Below are 19,762 nucleotides of genomic sequence, written 5' to 3' on the forward strand. Positions count from 1 at the left end.
TATGTGTATATGTATATATATATATATATATATATATGTGTGGAAAGAGAGAAATATCAATATCAATATGAAAGTAGAGGCGCTCTGCTATACTGTATACGTAATAAGTCCAAATATATAAAAAAATTAGTCTTTGTTGGTGAATTTCATCACAAATGTAGATTCAATTGAGAAATTTCTGCTTACCAGCTGTTACCTCAATCATATGAGGTAAGAGATGTGCCCAGGTTTAAAGGTGATTCACTGAGGTAGTTCTTCTGTGTCCTGGTGATGTTCCTGGAAACCCGTTGTTAGAATGGGTCCCTCCTTTCTTATTCTTTATAGAAATGAAGATCCTGGACTCTCTTTAGGTAGGATGTAGACTGTAATCCGTCTGTTATATCTTTCTTGCAATGGTGGTAGGAATGCTTAATTCTTATCCTTTAGGAGGAGGTGGTGCCTCTAGGTGGTGAGAATCTCCTTTCTCTCAGGGTGCAGTCAAGACGTTGTTCATAGAAAGAAAACAGACGCACATAGGATAATACAGGTATACCCCACTCATACAGCGGGTTAGGGACCGGAGCCCCGCTGTAAAGTGAAAACCGCCTTAAAGTGAAACAAGGCAGTTTTGGCTTTCTTTTCACTTGCCAGTGTGTTTAAATACTTAAAAACATGTTTTAACTAACTTATATTAGGTGTACAATAGCGCTAAGTTTAGTTTAACACTTGCACAGCACAGTATTCAATAAATACTGTACCTGTAAAATAGTGACAATCACTGTAGTACAATTTGCCAGAGTATAGCACTGAGACACAGATTGCACTGTAATGCTGTAAAGAGAGTGAACTAAGCATAATAAAATGGTGCCAGTCACTTTTCTTGCAATCTCACAAAGATTACAGCACTGTTTTAAAATCCTTGGAGGTTGAACTTCAGCTCCAGAAAGCGCTGTATTAGCGAAGCGCTGTAAAGTGAAGCGCTGTAAAGTGAGGTATACCTGTATTGTTTTGACACAATAAAAATATTTATTCAATAATAATATGCGCTTACATTAAAAACCCTCAATCAACATGAGGTAAGTGAGAAACATGTATACAACTTGAATGGCTGTGTCCTTGGTTATGGTGGGAGTAGCGGTGGTATAAGGGGCCAGGTGCTTGGTAATTAAACACTCGTCCTTAGTAAAAAGTCACTTAGTATTAAACACCAGGGGTGTATACTAAATTGACTACACCCCTGGTGTTTAATACTAAGTGTTTCTCACTTACCTCATGTTGATTGAGGGTTTTTAATGTAAGCGCATATTATTATTGAATAAATATTTTTATTGTGTCAAAACAATATTATGCTATGTGCTTCTGTTTTCTTTCTATGAACAACGTCTTGACTGCACCCTGAGAGAAAGGAGATTCTCACCACCTAGAGGCACCACCTCCTCCTAAAGGATAAGAATTAAGCATTCCTACCACCATTGCAAGAAAGATATAACAGACGGATTACAGTCTACATCCTACCTAAAGAGAGTCCAGGATCTTCATTTCTATAAAGAATCAGAAAGGAGGGACCCATTCTAACAACGGGTTTCCAGGAACATCACCAGGACACAGAAGAACTACCTCAGTGAATCACCTTTAAACCTGGGCACATCTCTTACCTCATATGATTGAGGTAACAGCTGGTAAGCAGAAATTTCTCAATTGAATCTACATTTGTGATGAAATTCACCAACAAAGACTAATTTTTTATATATTTGGACTTATTACGTATACAGTATAGCAGAGCGCCTCTACTTTCATATTGATATTTCTCTCTTTCCACACATTTTCCACAGAGTCAGGGGTACTCTGTTTCAATATAGAGGCAGCACGCCATCTTATACCAAGTTTGATCACACTCAGACTACCTATAGGTATCATTATTTAGGAATACTTCATATCCATCTGATAGCCGTTTTCCCTTGATTTGATATATAAATCAATAACATATCCTAGATTTTAGCGCATGTGACCTCTTTCTCTTAAATATATATATATATATATATATATATATATATATATATATATATATACACTGTACTGTGCTGTCATGCCATGCCTACTACAAACTATACATGACATATTGACATTCATTCACAAACAATCATAATCATTGTCTGTGAATGAATGTCAATGTCATGGTTGTAAATGATGCCTGATGAGCCTGTCACATACCTCCCAATATTTCAAAATTTGAAAGAGGGACACCCCTGCACTGTTGTCAGTCTGCTGCGGCACACCTGAGGATCTCTCACGGCACACTAGTGTGCCACGGCACACTGGTTGAAAAACACTGCCTTAGATATTAAGATGTTATCTTGGAAGGTTTTGTTTCTTATTGCCATTTCTTATGCAGTGTGATTCCTCTTGTCTTATTATTATGCCGTGAGGTAGCTCAGTTGGTAAATGCCCTGACTACAACAAAAAGCCTGTTTGAAAGATCCAAGGTCATAGGTTCAAATCCTAGCAGGGCCGACTCAGCCCTTCATCCTTCCGAGGTAGATAAAATGAGTACCATTAAATTGGGTAATAATAACAACTATTACTATTCAGCTGCCGATTTGGTTAATTCCGAGAACGAGTGCTAAAAAAGCGCTTTAAACCTCCTTATCATAAGGAGGGCTGCTGCACAATCTAGAGGTGGTGCGTGCGCTGAAATTCGTCTTGCAGGTGACTAAGAACTTTCGCCAGTCTTCTGCTTTGTTGGTCTGTTTCTGGGAAACAAAAGGGTCCAAAAGCTACTGCTACTTCTCTTTCGCTCTGGATGAAGAGTATAATTTGTTGCGCCTATGAAACTTTTGGACAGCAGCCTCCTGAGGGAATCACGGCTCATTCCATGAGGGTCTTTTCTTCTTCCTGGGTTTTCAAAAATGAAGCTTCTGTGGAGCAATTTTGCAAGGCTGCAATTTTGGTCCTCCTTGCATACTTTTTCTAAATTTTATAATATTGATATTTCTGCTTCGGCTGAGGTTTCTTTTGGGAGAACGGTTCTTCAAGCAGTGGTGCCTTCTGTTTAGGTTGCCTGTCTTGTCCCTCCCTTAGCATGTGTCATCTAGCTTTGGTATTGATTCCCAACAGTAATTGATGATGATGACCCGTGGACTCACTGTGTCATTAGAAAGAAAACAAAATTTATGCTTACCTGATGGATTTATTTCTTTCTTGACACGGTGAGTCCACGGCCCGCCCTGTTTTTTTTAGACCGTTTTTTGGTATATAAATCTCAGGCACCTCTGCACCTTGTGTTATTTCCTTTCCTTCAGTCGAATGACTGGGGTTTGTGGGAAGGGAAGTGATACTTAAAGGACCATTATGCACTCAAAATTTCTAATGGGTACATTTAATATCAATTAGTTAATATGTCTCAATGTAATCAAAAACAGTTAATTAAACAACGGTACATTTAAAATTTAGACTTACACAACCACCCTCTGTCCGTCGCTGTAATGGTCCTCCTTTATAGAAGGGCAGAGCTAACTAACAGTATACCAACGCCTGCGAATCGTCTATTGACCAATATGGTCACATATGCTAATTGTCGGACGAAGTTTCGCCTTTCAATATGCGCATGCGCCAGCCCTTACGTGCACAGCTCGCCCTGCACGGCATTGTTTTTCGCATGCGCATTGAATCCCAGATTGACTCACTGACATATGATACATGTCCCATACAATGATGGCAATAAAATATGGGTGTATAATGTCTTTGCAGCTCTCATTTTTTGAAGCCGATACTGATTGAATCCCAGATTGACTGACTCGCTGTGACAGAAGCTGTTTAGCGTAATGCATGTGAATGAAGTGCAGTTTTTTCATATGTACACCTACTTTTCATATATACAGTGTGTACATATGAAAAGCTGAACTTCATTCACATGCATTACGCTAAACAGCTTCTGTCACTGCGAGTCAGTCAATCTGGGATTCAATGAGATTAAAAAAGCTGCTCTTTTAAAATGGATGCATATTTTTAGGGTTGGGAAACAGCATCTGGTGCTTGGCTTGTGTTCAAAGCCAGCTGACAGAGTACCTACAAAACTGCTGTACAGATGAGGTCCCACAATCAGTGCAGCGCAAAAATGAGGAATTATACACGTCAGCGCTCATATGGACGCCGTGCACAGTGCTTCAGGTGAGCTGACGTCACTGCAATTTAAATGCATGCGCTCTTCATTAACGGGTCGCGGTCGAGCGCAAATGGAAGTGCGGACGAAGTTGCCGGACGTATTCTTCTTCTAAAAAGCAAGGGCTTGGAAAGTAACCCAAAAACAGTAAAGATCAGATTAATATAAACTATACTAGCCTTTATTTTTCATAGATAGAAACAGCTACACTATATGACCGGTACATGCCCCATACAATGCTGCAAAGAAAATATGGGTGTATAATGTCCCTTTAACAGCTTTGCTGTGGTGCTCTTTGCCACCTCCTGCTGTCCAGGAGTGATATCCCCAAGAGTAATTGATGATGATCAGTGGATTCACTGTGTCAAGAAATAAATAAATTTATCAGGTAAGCATAAATTTCTTTTTCTCTTGTTAAGTGTAGTCAGTCCACGGGTCATCCATTACTTATGGGATATATTCTCCTTCCCAACAGGAAGTTGCAAGAGGATCACCCAAGCAGAGCTGCTATATAGCTCCTCCCCTCACATGTCATAACCAGTCATTCTCTTGCAACACTCAACAAAGAAGGAGGTCGTGAGAGGAGTTAGGAGTTTTTTAATTAGTTATTCTTCAATCAAAAGTTTATTTTAAATGGCACCGGAGTGTGCTGTTTTTTCTCTCAGGCAGTATTGGAAGAAGAATCTGCCTGCGTTTTCTATGATCTTAGCAGACGTAACTAAGATCCACTGGCTGTTCTCGCACATTCTGAGGAGTGGGGTAACTTCAGAAAAGGGAATAGCATGCGGGGTCCCCTGCAAATGAGGTATGTGCAGTAAAATATTTTCTAGGAATGGAATTGACTAAGAAAACACTGCCGATACCCATATGATGTAAGTACAGCCTAAAATGCAGTAGTAGCGACTGGTATCAGGCTGGTAAATGTATACACAGTAGAGTTATTTTCTATGGAATAGATTTTGACTGAAAAAATACTGGTAATACTGTAATAATGTATGAGCCTTAACTGCGGTAGAACTGGTAGCAGGCTTAGTGATAACTTTACACAACATATGAAATGTTGTTTTTTAAAACGTTTACTGGCATGTTAATCGTTTTGTGAGGTACTTGGTGATAAATCTCTTTGGGCATGATTTTTTCCACATGGCTAACGTATATTTCTGCATAGAAACCGTTATAGCTGATCTCCCACTGTGTAATATGACTGGGAGGGGCTTTGTGTTAGCGCCTTGTTGCGCAGTTAAAATTCAATCATAGTCTTCCTGTTTCTTCCTCCTTGATCCAGGACGTCTCCGGAGAGCTCAGGGGTCTTCAAAATTTATATTTGAGGGAGGTAATCAGTCACAGCAGACCTGTGACAGTGTGTTTGACTGTGATAAAAACGTTAACTGTTAATTTGTTTATCCGTTTTTGGGTATTAAGGGGTTAATCATCCGTTACTAGTGGGTGCAATCCACTGCTGATTTCATACATTTAATGTAAAATTTGGTTGCTATAACTGAATTGGTTCATTGTTATTCAACTGTAATTGTCTTTTTGTGTTTTTAAAAGCGCAGCAGCGTTTTTTACATTGCTGGAAAACTTTCTGAAAGTAATTTCCAGGCTTGCTAGCCTCATTGCTAGTCTGTTTAAACATGTCTGATACAGATGAATCTGCTTGTTCATTATGTTTAAAAGCCAATGTGGAGCCCAATAGAAATATGTGTAGCAATTGTATTGATATTACTTTAAATAAAGGTCAATCTTTACCGGTAAAAAAATTATCACCAGACATCGAGGGGGAAGTTATGCCGCCTAACTCTCCTCACGTGTCAGTACCTGCGCCTCCCGCTCAGGAGGTGCGTGATGTTGTGGCGCCAAGTATATCAAGGCCCTTACAAATCACTTTACAAGATATGGCTAATGTTATGAAAGAAGTATTATCTAATTTGCCTGAGTTAAGAGGCAAGCGCGATAGCTCTGGGTTAAGGACAGAGCGCGCTGATGACATGAGAGCCATGTCCGATACTGCGTCACAATTTGCAGAACATGAGGACGGAGAGCTTCATTCTGTGGGTGACGGATCTGATCCAGGGAGACCGGATTCAGAAATTTCAAATTTTAAATTGAAGCTTGAGAACCTCCGCGTATTACTAGGGGAGGTGTTAGCGGCTCTGAATGATTGTGACACGGTCGCGATCCCAGAGAAGTTATGTAGGCTGGATAAATACTATGCGGTGCCGGTGTGTACTGACGTTTTTCCTATACCTAAAAGGCTTACAGAGATTATTAGCAAGGAGTGGGATAGACCTGGTGTGCCCTTTTCCCCTCTTCCGATATTTAGAAAAATGTTCCCAATAGACGCTACCACACGAGACTTATGGCAGACGGTCCTTAAGGTGGAGGGAGCAGTTTCTACTTTAGCTAAATGCACCACTATCCCGGTTGAGGATAGTTGTGCTTTCTCAGATCCAATGGATAAAAAATTAGAAGGATACCTTAAGAAAATGTTTGTTCAACAAGGTTTTATATTACAGCCCCTTGCATGCATTGCCCCCGTCACTGCTGCGGCGGCTTTCTGGTTTGAGCCTCTAGAGGAGGCCATTCGCACAGCACCATTGGATGAGATTATGAACAAGCTTAAAGCACTTAAGCTAGCTAATGCATTTGTTTCGGACGCCGTTGTGCACTTAACCAAACTAACGGCTAAGAACTCCGGTTTTGCCATCCAGGCGCGCAGAGCGCTATGGCTTAAATCCTGGTCAGCAGATGTGACTTCTAAATCTAAATTGCTTAATATTCCTTTCAAAGGGCAAACCTTATTCGGGCCCGGTTTGAAAGAAATTATTGCTGACATTACGGGAGTTAAGGGTCACTCCCTTCCTCAGGATAGGGCCAAATCAAAGGCCAAACAGTCTAATTTTCGTGCCTTTCGTAATTTCAAGGCAGGAGCAGCATCAACTTCCTCCGCTCCAAAACAGGAAGGAACTGCTGCTCATTACAGACAGATTTGGAAAAGCAACCAATCCTGGAACAAGGGCAAGCAGGCCAGAAAGCCTCCTTCTACCCCTAAGACAGCATGAAGGAAGGGCCCCCTATCCGGAAACGGATCTAGTGGGGGGCAGACTTTCTCTCTTCGCCCAGGCTTGGGCAAGAGATGTCCAGGATCCCTGGGCGTTGGAGATCATATCTCTGGGATACCTTCTGGACTTCAAAACTTCTCCTCCACAAGGGAGATTTCATCTGTCAAGGTTATCAACGAACCTAATAAAGAAAGAGGCATTTCTACAATGTGTGCAAGACCTCTTAGTAATGGGAGTGATCCACCCAGTTCCGCGAACGGAACAAGGGCAAGGATTTTACTCAAATCTGTTCGTGGTTCCCAAACAAGAGGGGACCTTCAGACCAATCTTGGACTTATAGATCTTAAACAAGTTCCTAAGAGTTCCATCGTTCAAAATGGAAACTATTCAAACCATCCTACCCATGATCCAAGAGGGTCAGTATATGACCACAGTGGACTTAAGGGATGCCTACCTTCACATACCGATTCACAAGGATCATTATCGGTACCTAAGGTTTGCCTTTCTAGACAGGCATTACCAGTTTGTAGCTCTTCCCTTTGGGTTAGCTACGGCCCCGAGAATTTTTACAAAGGTTCTGGGCTCACTTCTGGCGGTACTAAGACCGCGAGGCATAGCGGTGGCTCCGTACCTAGACGACATTCTGATACAAGCGTCGAGTTTTCAAAATGCAAAGTCTCATACAGAGATAGTTCTTGCATTTTTGAGGTCGCATGGGTGGAAAGTGAACGTGGAAAAGAGTTCTCTGTTACCACTCACAAGGGTTCCTTTTCTAGGGACTCTGATAGATTCTGTAGAGATGAAGATTTACCTGACGGAGTCCAGGTTATCAAAGATTCTAAATGCTTGCCGTGTCCTTCATTCCATTCCAAGGCCATCAGTAGCTCAGTGCATGGAAGTAATCGGCTTAATGGTCGCGGCAATGGACATAGAGCCATTTGCGCGCCTGCATCTCAGACCGCTGCAATTATGCATGCTAAGTCAGTGGAATGGGGATTATTCAGATCTATCCCCTCTACTGAATCTGTACCAGGAGGACAGAGATTCTCTTCTCTGGTGGTTGTCGCGGGTTCATCTGTCCAAAGGAATGACTTTTCGCAGGCCAGATTGGACGATTGTAACAACAGATGCCAGCCTTCTAGGCTGGGGTGCAGTCTGGAACTCCCTGAAGGCTCAGGGATCGTGGACTCAGGTGGAGAAACTCCTCCCAATAAATATTCTGGAATTAAGAGCAATATTCAATGCCCTTCTAGCTTGGCCTCAGTTAGCGACACTGAGGTTCATCAGATTTCAATCGGACAACATCACGACTGTGGCTTACATCAACCATCAAGGGGGAACCAGGAGTTCCCTAGCGATGTTAGAAGTCTCCAAGATAATTCGCTGGGCAGAGTCTCACTCTTGCCACCTGTCAGCGATCCACATCCCAGGCGTGGAGAACTGGGAGGCGGACTTTTTAAGTCGCCAGACTTTTCATCCGGGGGAGTGGGAACTTCATCCGGAGGTCTTTGCTCAACTGATTCAGCGTTGGGGCAAACCAGAACTGGATCTCATGGCGTCTCGCCAGAACGCCAAGCTTCCTTGTTACGGATCCAGATCCAGGGACCCGGGAGCGGTGCTGGTAGATGCTCTAGCAGCCCCTTGGGTTTTCAAGATGGCTTATGTATTTCCTCCGTTTCCGTTGCTGCCTCATTTGATTGCCAGAATCAAACAGGAGAGAGCATCGGTGATTCTGATAGCACCTGCGTGGCCACGCAGGACCTGGTATGCAGACCTAGTGGACATGTCGTCCTGTCCTCTATGGTCTCTGCCTCTGAGGCAGGACCTTCTAATTCAGGGTCCTTTCAACAATCCAAGCCTAATTTCTCTGAAACTGACTGCATGGAGATTGAACGCTTGATTCTATCAAAGCGTGGTTTCTCGGAGTCGGTTATTGATACATTAATACAAGCTCGGAAACCTGTTACCAGAAAAATTTACCATAAAATATGGCGTAAATATTTATATTGGTGTGAATCCAAGAGTTACTCATGGAGTAAGGTCAGGATTCCTAGGATATTGTCTTTTCTACAAGAGGGTTTAGAAAAGGGTTTATCTGCTAGTTCCTTAAAGGGACAGATTTCTGCTCTGTCTATTCTTTTACACAAACGTCTGGCAGAAGTTCCAGACGTTCAGGCTTTTTGTCAGGCTTTAGCTAGGATTAAGCCTGTGTTTAAGACTGTTGCTCCGCCGTGGAGCTTAAACTTAGTTCTTAAAGTTCTTCAAGGTGTTCCGTTTGAACCCCTTCATTCCATTGATATTAAGCTGTTATCTTGGAAAGTTCTGTTTTTGATGGATATTTCCTCGGCTCGAAGAGTCTCTGAGTTATCTGCCTTGCATTGTGATTCTCCTTATCTGATTTTTCATTCAGACAAGGTAGTTCTGCGTACTAAACCTGGGTTTTTACCTAAGGTAGTTTCTAACAGGAATATCAATCAAGAGATTGTTGTTCCATCATTATGTCCTAATCCTTCTTCAAAGAAGGAACGTCTTTTGCATAATCTGGACGTAGTCCGTGCCCTGAAGTTCTATTTACAGGCAACTAAGGATTTTCGGCAAACTTCTTCCCTGTTTGTCGTTTATTCTGGACAGAGGAGAGGCCAAAAGGCTTCGGCCACCTCTCTTTCTTTTTGGCTCCATAGCATAATACGTTTAGCCTATGAGACTGCTGGACAGCAGCCCCCTGAAAGAATTACAGCTCATTCCACTAGAGCTGTGGCTTCCACCTGGGCCTTTAAGAATGAGGCCTCTGTTGAACAGATTTGCAAGGCTGCAACTTGGTCTTCACTTCATACCTTTTCAAAATTTTACAAATTTGACACTTTTGCTTCTTCGGAGGCTGTTTTTGGGAGAAAGGTTCTACAGGCAGTGGTTCCTTCTGTTTAAGTGTTCCTGCCTTGTCCCTCCCATCATCCGTGTACTTTAGCTTTGGTATTGGTATCCCATAAGTAATGGATGACCCGTGGACTGACTACACTTAACAAGAGAAAACATAATTTATGCTTACCTGATAAATTTATTTCTCTTGTAGTGTAGTCAGTCCACGGCCAGCCCTGTCTTTTAAAGCAGTTCTAAATTTTAATTAAAACTCCAGTCACCACTGCACCCTATAGTTTCTCCTTTCTCGTCTTGTTTCGGTCGAATGACTGGATATGACATGTGAGGGGAGGAGCTATATAGCAGCTCTGCTTGGGTGATCCTCTTGCAACTTCCTGTTGGGAAGGAGAATATATCCCATAAGTAATGGATGACCCGTGGACTGACTACACTACAAGAGAAATAAATTTATCAGGTAAGCATAAATTATGTTTTTGTGATTCCTGCTTCCTTTAAGTTGGATCTGTAAGTCACATAGACTCATATGTGTTGAAACAAAACTTTTTTACAAAACCAAGTCCACAAGTCTGTCATCTTTTTATAAACCATTGTTTAATTTGTATTTATCTGTTTAAAAACAAATGGTTTAAAATGTAATTTAAATATGCAGATAATATATTAAATAATACTTTTAGCTGCAACTCCAGTGTAATATTTTCTAACTTTGTATTTATTTATTTTGTATTTATTTCAGAAGAGTCTAGTAAGGAAGATGATAATACGAAAACTGAGGAGTTGACTCATTTAAAAGTAAAACCAGAGGAGGCAAGTGCATTTTGTTCTTTACTGATTTGTATTTACAATTGTAAGTGTGTCCTGCAGATGACATTTTTTTTTCTTTAATGCTTATTTTATCATCACATAGCTACAGACAGAGAGAGAAATCCTCTTCCCTGTGTAGCAGGGGTGTGTTTTGTTCTAGTTCTGTGGCTATGGCTGCAGAGTTTATGGGGACAGGAAATGTTTTAGTGCATAGTTCTGTAGTATTATACCTTTCCACTCCTATGATCTTCAGATGTATTTGTTAATTTTATTAGAACTTCAAGAGAATGGTTAGTTTTCACTGCTATTTTTAGTCCTGTACCTGCAGCTTTCTTCAGAGCCGTTCTCTTGTTTTAACACTCTATAAGTGTTTATTGGAGAACCTCTACGTTTTTATACTGAGTTGCCACCATTTTGGTACACACATATTCGTGTACTCTCTGATAGAAGTTAACATTCAAAGATCAGCGATATTGCCAGCATTTTCACAGTTGTAATATACACATTTGGTTAGCACTCACAATACACAATGCAGACAGGGAGGTTTACATAATTGACAACAACAAAAAACTTGCATTAAAGCCAGAGTTTGTCTTCTATCAAACATTTTAAAAGCGAGGAAATTCCTAACTTAACCTGCCCCCAATCCATCCTTGAGTGTTTGCATGACATCATCAATGATATCACTAGTGACATCACATATGATATATAGTATAATCTGCACCATCTAAGATCACTCTCCCTTACATAAGCCCCATGTCACCTTTTTGTTCCCCCTCACTCGTCCAACCACCTCCTCTTCCTCCCACCTTACACACAATTTCCTCTTCCCACTCTCACCTCCATTTCTCCCACACACAACATGGTTTTTTACTTCTCACTCCCCCTAACTTGTATCAGAAATCTCTCTCACATCCTTTTCATCCTCTCAATCCAACTAACCCTCACACATCAGCTTTTGTTCATCATTCAGGTCTCCCTCCTCAAACACAGACACAAACCACCCATTTAACCTCTCTTCCCACCTCACCTCCCTGATATCCCCTATCCTCCTCAAACAGCTTCCTCCTAACCTTTTCTTTTTACAGTCTGCTTCACACCCTCTTATTCCACTTTCCCTCATGCACAGTGCCCTCCTCACCAGTTGTCTACTGCTTATACTCTCCCCCTTCTTCTTTACACACTGCCCTGCTTAAAGGGACTGTAAACATTGGGGGAAAATGTTACATAATTCTGCTGTATGTACAGAATTATGTAACATGATAGGATAGCCTTTTGTTTATTTTTTTTGTACATGCCTAATTTGTCACCAAAACTATACTTACCTCTTGTACAAAACCGTCCTTTTCTGCATGACAGTTTTTTCAAATCATGTGTCGCTGGATCACTGTCTAATCACAGTGAACCTGTTCGTGCCATTCAACTACATGTAGCGAGCTCCCACAAACAGGAAAGTTACAGGACCAGGGTGCTAAGAGGCTATCCACATCAGACAAAGGTACCAGCACTTGCTGGATTTAAATCACTCAAAACTTTATTCCTGCAACATTTCGGGGTTGTCACTCCTTCCTCAGCCACTGAGTGATTTCATTTATTTATAAAATATTTTACCAGGAAGGATACATTTAGATATCTATTATTTTCAAGTATGCCCTGGGTCCACAAAACATTGCATTGATACAATAGGGTACAATAAAATACAAAAACAATATTAATACACAATATATACAAAATTTAACATAGAATCGGTTGGAAATATATAATCAACCATGACAGGTGCATTCTGTTTTGAGATATGTAGAGAGGGATCTCTTAAAGGATTTTAGTCTTGGGGAAGGTTTGAAAGTGTGCGGGAGGTCATTCCATAATTCTCTGTAGGAAAAGGAGGATCGAGCTGTGCTGGGGGTCGAGTAAATCCAGGTTACAGGTGTATTTCTTCTGGAAACAAAGTTGGAGCCTGCCTTTACCACCTCCCTCAGTTCACCATTTGCTAAAAGAATCTGACAATTCTTACGGATAATGTTAAACACCAGGTGTTATTGGTTACTGAATACCAGATGTTATTGGTTACTGAATACCAGGTGTTATTGGTTACTGTAGAAAGTGATAAAGGTAGGCCTTGTGACTCTCTTATCCTTGTTCTTAATCGTCAGTTCTGTCAAAATTCTTAACCTCCTCAAATACTTTGATTGTTTCTAAATTATTCCCCCTGCTCAACAGCTGAGACCTCAATCTCCCACACTCAGTTTGGAAGTCTTCATCGTTAGAACAGTTGCATCATAATTATAAAAATTGTCTTTTTGCTATGCCATAACTCATGCAACATTGATGACAACTTCTAGCATGCAATAAAGCATTAAATGCTTTAGGCTTCCTATATAATGATGTCACCACTCTTTTCTGAGTAGCATCCCCTTTCAAAGTCACATCCAGGTATGGCTTAGCAACTCTATCGTAAGACGCTGTACATTTTAAGCCCACCTCATTACGGTTAAGAAAGTCCACAAACTCTTGGCTCTCTTGTTTTGGCCCTGTCCAAACAAATAGAAGATTATCTATATACCTCTTTTATATCCATGAATCAGGTCATAATAGGGGTTCCTATCTGAATAGATGTGAGCCAGCTCCCCCCACATCATAAAGAGGTAAACCTTTTGATTAATTAAAAAAGGTGCTCAGGCTTTGTTTATTGTGGTATTTATATGTTTAATAGTAGGTAAGCATGTTGTTTTGTATAAAAAGCTATCAAATTAGATCCACATATTTTTCATTGTGTTTTAATGACGTGTACCAGAGGTATATTTTAATATGTAGTTATTATAATAAGAATGTATATTTAAACTACCACCAAATTCCATAGAGTTGATTAGTTCGTTTTCTTCATAAACGGAAAGAGTCCACAGCTGCATTCATTACTTTTGGGATATTCAGAACCTGGCCACCAAGAGGAAGCAAAGACACCCCAGCCAAAGGCTTAAATACCTCTCCCACATCCCCCAGTCATTCTTTGCCTTTCATCCCAGGAGGTTGGCAGAGAAGTGTCAGAAGTTTTCGTTAGTCTCTTATGGAGGGTAGTACTCTTCGGAATGGGACTGGAGTTTTAAGTAGTCCTGTCACTCTCTCAGTGAGAGCATGGATGAAAGAGTCCGGAGATGCAGGGAGAGTCTTCCTGCGAAACCATCCCGACTCAGATTAACAGCTCCACAAGCTATCAGCGTTGACGAGTTTCGCTGCCTGCTTTCTTCTCTCAAGTCCATGGCAGAAGCGACGCTACTATCTGTCTCACTTGAAGGGCCGTGTTCCTGTTCCACGGCGCAGATTCCGGTAAGATTTTTTTCATTTTATTTCATCATGGATGTTTGGTAATAAATACAACAGTTTATCCGAGGAGCTATAGCCTCTCGGGACTATCTTAACTACAGGGTCTCAGTGAGGCTCTTTTTGGTATCTTGGAATCAAGGGTTAATATCTCCTATGGGGAATTATTGAACAGGGGGGGTTAATCATGTTTGTTACATGATTCGGTCTGCTAATGTGTAGCGTTACTAGGGCTCATGGCTATTTCGCAACATAACGGCCTATTGCATTGTGACGCTGCCTTTACGGTCGGGCGCACTTTTTTATGGACTGCACGGTACACCTTGTGACTGGGCGTGGTCACGTTTTGGGCTCTCCATTTCCACATTCCTGACCGTGTGGCGACGGAAGAAATTCTGTTTAGCTGGTGCCTGGTTCATAGGAGGTGGTGAGTGCCCCAGCCATTGGGGGTGTAAGGTTCCATTTACATTTTTCTTATTGGTCCAGTTTTTATCAATATCCCAGTTATGGAGGATTCTGATTTTTTAGGGACGGATGTCTGATTCTGATTCTACTTCTTGTGAAGAATATGAATTGGCCCAGGTGATACATTTCCATCAGTTATGTTCCGAATGCCGTTTTAGAGTGCTCCATTCCTCGGGATCGGGGAACCAGGGGACCGCTGAGCCATCCGCCTCCCCGGATTCTGCTTCCCGCGAGTCGAGTTCCCTACAACCAACTCTTACTATGCATACAGGTAACCTAAACGCGGCTTATCCTTCTCTGGAAGGTGGCCTGTTTCCTCCGGAGGTGACAGCATGGTTCCACATGGCCATATCCTTGGCGCTGGCGCATTTGAATCTCCCAGTAGTTTGTTTAAGATATTGTCCGTGTTCCGTTAACCAGGGCTCGTCAGGCGTGGGTTCTCCTGGTCCAGATCAGCCCCCTGGGGGAGTGGCCGTCCCTGAGGCTTCAGGGGGTCAACCTTCGGGGCCAGGGTCTTTGTTTGCCCCGGGCGGAGGTAAATTATGCTTTTCGCTATAGACTGGCGCGTCTTCGTGTTCTTCTAAGGCATGTTTTGGCATTGCTGGAGGACCCCACTCTCAATGGTGTGGTGGATCATGAGTCTTCCAATGCGAATGGCTTGCAGGATTAGACATAAGGGGATGAAGTAATCTTCTTATAGTCTTGTTTCTTGAGTATCTTTCCTGTTCTGAGCTTGGAAGTCTCGGTTTCCTGTTGGGCTGGTTCTGCAGCAGTGTCCGTTCTTCCTGGGCGTTAACCTAAAGGTTGCCTTATATTTTATTTTAATCCAGTTAGGATGGATTCTATTTTGTTTAAAGCTCACGTTTGTTATAATATTTCCTTTGGGATGTTGAGATTGCACTGTTTACTTTTATGAAAGTTTTTTTTATGAGGACGTGTTTCAGTCCTATGTTTGTCTGTTGTTATCTCCCCAACTTCGGAGGTGAATGTGTGGCCTTGTCAATTGGAGCCCTTAGTCTTAGGCTGGTCCTGACTGGGTACAAATTCTTCTGTTTTCAGGCCTATTTCAGTCATGTGGCGCCTGCTATGCCTGGCTGGTCCGGTTAGGGCGCCAAGTGGTTCCCACTATTATTTGTTTTTGTTTTACAAGTTTTCAACTAGCATTCCAAGAGGATTTCATGGTCCATGGTTTGTCTAGGGGCATGGAGTCTCCTGTTCGGTCCTCATTAGCCTTTCAATCTAGTGGCTGTGACTCCGTTGAGATCCGCTGTGACATTCTCTATGGGTTCCGACTAGGGATCCAGAGTATTTCTTCCCGTTGTTGGTTAGAAGTTGAAGGTTTTTAGGTCCTTTGTGCAGCCAGTTCCTGTTGGTTTTGCCTTTCAAGGTTCCTTGGGATTGTCCTTTTGGGACTTATTCCCTCTGGAAATCTCTTCCTGCGGGTTGAGACTGTTGGGACGTCCGGTTTTTCTTGACGGTAGTTGAGGCCCGGGAGTTCGTAGTTCCATATTAGATGATCAGTTGTCTCTTCCTTACCAGTTTTCGTTTAGGGGATGTTCCGCCTGTTACAGCACTTGTTTTCGGAATGGGTGCTTTTTATTTTGTAGGCTGCAGTCTGCTGCTTTGTGGCTGTTCGAACAGCTGTTTGGAAAGTAGACTCCTTGTGTCGAGACTGTCAAGGACAGTTGTGCCAAGTCCTTTGTTTCGGATCTATTTGTATTTTTCCATACCCTGTGGGTAAGCTTAGCTGCCTACCAAGCGGGGGGGGGGTTGCTGTTTAAAATCAGCTGCAGTGATTTGCAACTTGAAGGTGCGCATGCACACCTGAGCTCTGTTGGTGTAAGGGCTGGGAGGCGGACCCCCCTGAAAGGTAAAGAAAAGGATCACAAGTGCAGACTTAAGTAGGTATAGGAATGTATCACCAATTTATACAGGCTATTTATCAGCATAGACTGTTTTTATTTTAGGTGAATTAAAGTTAATGTCAGTTAACAGTAAATGGGAGAATATAAATTTCCTCCAATGTAACTTCAACAAAGGAATGTAGAAAGAAGGATCAGACTTTATCTTCAGTCGAGTGGATAGAAATATTAGAGCCAGTTGCCATGAAATGGAAGGGAAAATTCACAACATTCGTCCAGAGAGAGGCTATACCAGATACAGGACAAACTGGAGCCTCAGTGTTATTTAAACTAAAGAGCTGAGATACAATTATGAGACAGTGACCTTACAGAGGATCGTTCACTCTTACCAGCATATGTAGCGTAGAGAGCTGTCAATAGGAACGAGCAGCTGAAATCCAGGACCGCTACAGAGCGGAGCTGCGTACTGGAGTAGGAGGAACAGAGCTCCTGACTGACAGCGGCTTACGCTGTGTATCTCCGTGGTTCCGTGATGTAGTGGGAGGAATAGAGCTCTTGACTGACAGCGGCTCACGCTGTTTGCAACTCCGGGACTGTTTAGTGAAGTGGTCACTTTGCTTGGCGTGTAAGTAGGAAAAGTCCATGTAACTGATGTTGATAATAAGACTGCGGACTTGAAATCTCTGGTTAGGTAGTTGCACAGTAAACTTGATGCTTGATAAGTTTGGGGAGAGCTGAGGGTATACAGGCTGATAGATTAGGATAGGTTACTGGAAGGTAAAGATAAGTCCTTTAGAGAAGCAAAACAGATGCTCAGAATTGTAATCCACTGCTGGGAAAGATGACAAGAACAGTTACAACGAACAAGTACATATTGTAATCCAAAGATAGGCTTAAAGGTGAATCACAGTAGCGAGGTTGCAATGATGCTGTTAGCTGCTGCAAGTGTAATTACTAAGCACCTGTTTGCAGTCAGGTGACGACTTAAAAGCAGGTAGGAAGTGCAGGTAATGAGGAGAGGAGGAAAAGGCGGCCTGGAATCCTTACAGTTGGAGATTTGTCTGCGGCTCAACATATAAACAGAGTAGTAATGCACAGAGCCATGGGTTAAGATTCCTACACATTCCTGTAGCATTTTCTTACATTCCCTAGGGGGTTTGTTGTTGTGTTTTGTTTTGTTACCCCGGTCTATCAGACATGCCCGTCACTTGGGCTAGTCGGGCGTTGGAGTAGGATTTGAGATCTGTTGCTCTGCAATTTTTGTCCTTGAGTCTTTGAGGTTCAATGAGTCTTCCTTGAGGGGCTCTGTTTCTTTTCCACGTTCAAGATTTTGTGGAACGGACTGGCGGTGTCCACTGGTTGGCTGGATGCCTAGCAGGCTGTTGGTTAGGATTGTCCCTAACTTTATCTGTTTCCATTTGCTTGTCTATTTTAAAATTTCTAGATCATCTTCGGATGATAGCAGCGTGCAGCATTCTGAGTCCTCAGGGGTTGCCGTCAGGGGATTCCCTATCCAAGTTGCTGCACGAGATTTGGATATTCTCAGCAGTCCCTAATGGTTTATGGGGCTTTCTAGGTATTTGGTTAGGGAAGATTTCTTCTCTTTTTCAATCTCGATTCCGTGGATTTTGAACAATAGGGTTGGGAGCTGCCCTTCTTGTTCTGCGAGACCGGGGTCTTGGTTGGCTTGGCCTCAAGGTTTCTCGATCTGCGTTCCTTGAGGTTTGTTTGGGACCTATTTAGGGTTTTGTTGTGCCCTATGTAAGTTTCCCTGGAATCCTTTATGACTTCTTCGTGTCTTTCTCCTTTTAGGAGCTTACAGCTGTTTGATCCCTTTCTTTAGCAAGCGGGTTTGTTGTTTGGAGACCGACTGGCGGTTGATGGTGTCTCTTGGAGACCGTTGGGTCAGTCGAGTCTAGTTCCTGCGGTCTCTAGCAAGGCTTATGGTCTATCTGTGGATCTGTGTCCTTGGGCTTTTTCCTTTTCAAAATTTTTCTAGATTTTCCTCTGCTTCGGACGAAGCTGGGGTTTCTGGTGTAAGGGTTTTAGGTTTGATGCCCTCTGAATGGGGTGCCTTTTGTACCCTCCCGTTTTAGCATTTAGTGTCCTCTATAGCTTGGGTATTGTTTTCAAAAAAGTAATGAATGCAGCTGTGGACTCTTTCCGTTTATGAAGAAAAACATAAATTATGCTTACCTGATCATTTCCTTTTCTTCAGACGGAAAGAGTCCACACCTCCCCGCCCATAATTTTTCTAAAGGGGGGCCAATTATTTTTATTCTTCTGGCACCTTTTTCACCCTATGCTTTTTCCACTGTTCCTTGTTTCTCTGCAGAATGACTGGGGGATGGGGGAAGTGGAAGAGGTATTTAAGCCTTTGGGTGGGGTGTCTTTGCCTCCTCCTGGTGGCCAGGTTCTGAATTTCCCAAAAGTAATGAATGCAGCTGTGGACTCATTCTGTCTGGGTAAAAAAAGGAAATTATCAGGTAAGCATAATTTATGTTTTTAGCAATGATCATTTTTAATATGGTGTTTTGTTAGGAAGACCAGCCTAAAATTGAAACTGAGAAAAGAAAAAGAGGAAGACCTCCCAAGAACCGTAATCTAACGGCAACCTCTAATGTTGGTAAGTATGCTTTACAATTCCATACATATTCTCATGAAGAAAATAAACTCCAATTATTATGTTTAATCTATTTATGTTTAGAGACACCAGTGAAGCAAGAGTCTTCTGAAGAAGGAACAAATGTATGTATCAAAATGTTAAACTATATGTTAATTGCATGCATTGTATTTTAAAAATAAGACATTTATATTATCTGTGTGGACAACCTATCTTAAAGAAATGTTGATTCTGTTTAAGCAGTAGTATTCATTCTCTCTCACACTCGCTCTCACTCTTTTTCTCACTATTTTTCTCTCTCATTTTCTCTCTTTTTTTCACTCTTTTTCTCACTCTTTTTTTCTCTTTTTCTTTCTTTCTTTCCTTCTTTCTTTCTACGCTCTTCACCAGTATCAGCAGTAATAGTTTCAACTTGTGTAAATTATTTTCTTTCATATACATGATAAAAAATGTAATTGATATGTCATTTTAACTAGGTGCATAAAGGGACACAAAACTTATTTTTTTTCTTTCATGATTCAGAAAGAGCATACAGTTTTTAAACAACTTTCCAGTTAACTTCTATTATAACATTTGCTTCATTCTCTTGGTATCCTTTGTTGAAGGAGCAGCAATA

At 41.8% G+C, this 19,762-nt stretch overlaps 1 protein-coding gene across 1 annotated transcript in view; it reads left to right on the forward strand.

Moving 5' to 3' along the window:
• BOD1L1 (biorientation of chromosomes in cell division 1 like 1) overlaps window positions 1-19,762 on the forward strand; it is a 539,385-nt gene that overhangs the window by 351,249 nt on the left and 168,374 nt on the right. Inside the window, exons 24-26 of the mRNA XM_053700293.1 lie at window positions 10,811-10,881; window positions 19,065-19,149; window positions 19,231-19,271. Coding sequence (XP_053556268.1) covers window positions 10,811-10,881; window positions 19,065-19,149; window positions 19,231-19,271 — 197 coding nt within the window. The remainder of the gene's footprint in view (window positions 1-10,810; window positions 10,882-19,064; window positions 19,150-19,230; window positions 19,272-19,762) is intronic.

The sequence above is a fragment of the Bombina bombina genome, chromosome 2 (genome assembly GCF_027579735.1).
Source record: "Bombina bombina isolate aBomBom1 chromosome 2, aBomBom1.pri, whole genome shotgun sequence".
Lineage (NCBI taxonomy): Eukaryota > Metazoa > Chordata > Amphibia > Anura > Bombinatoridae > Bombina > Bombina bombina.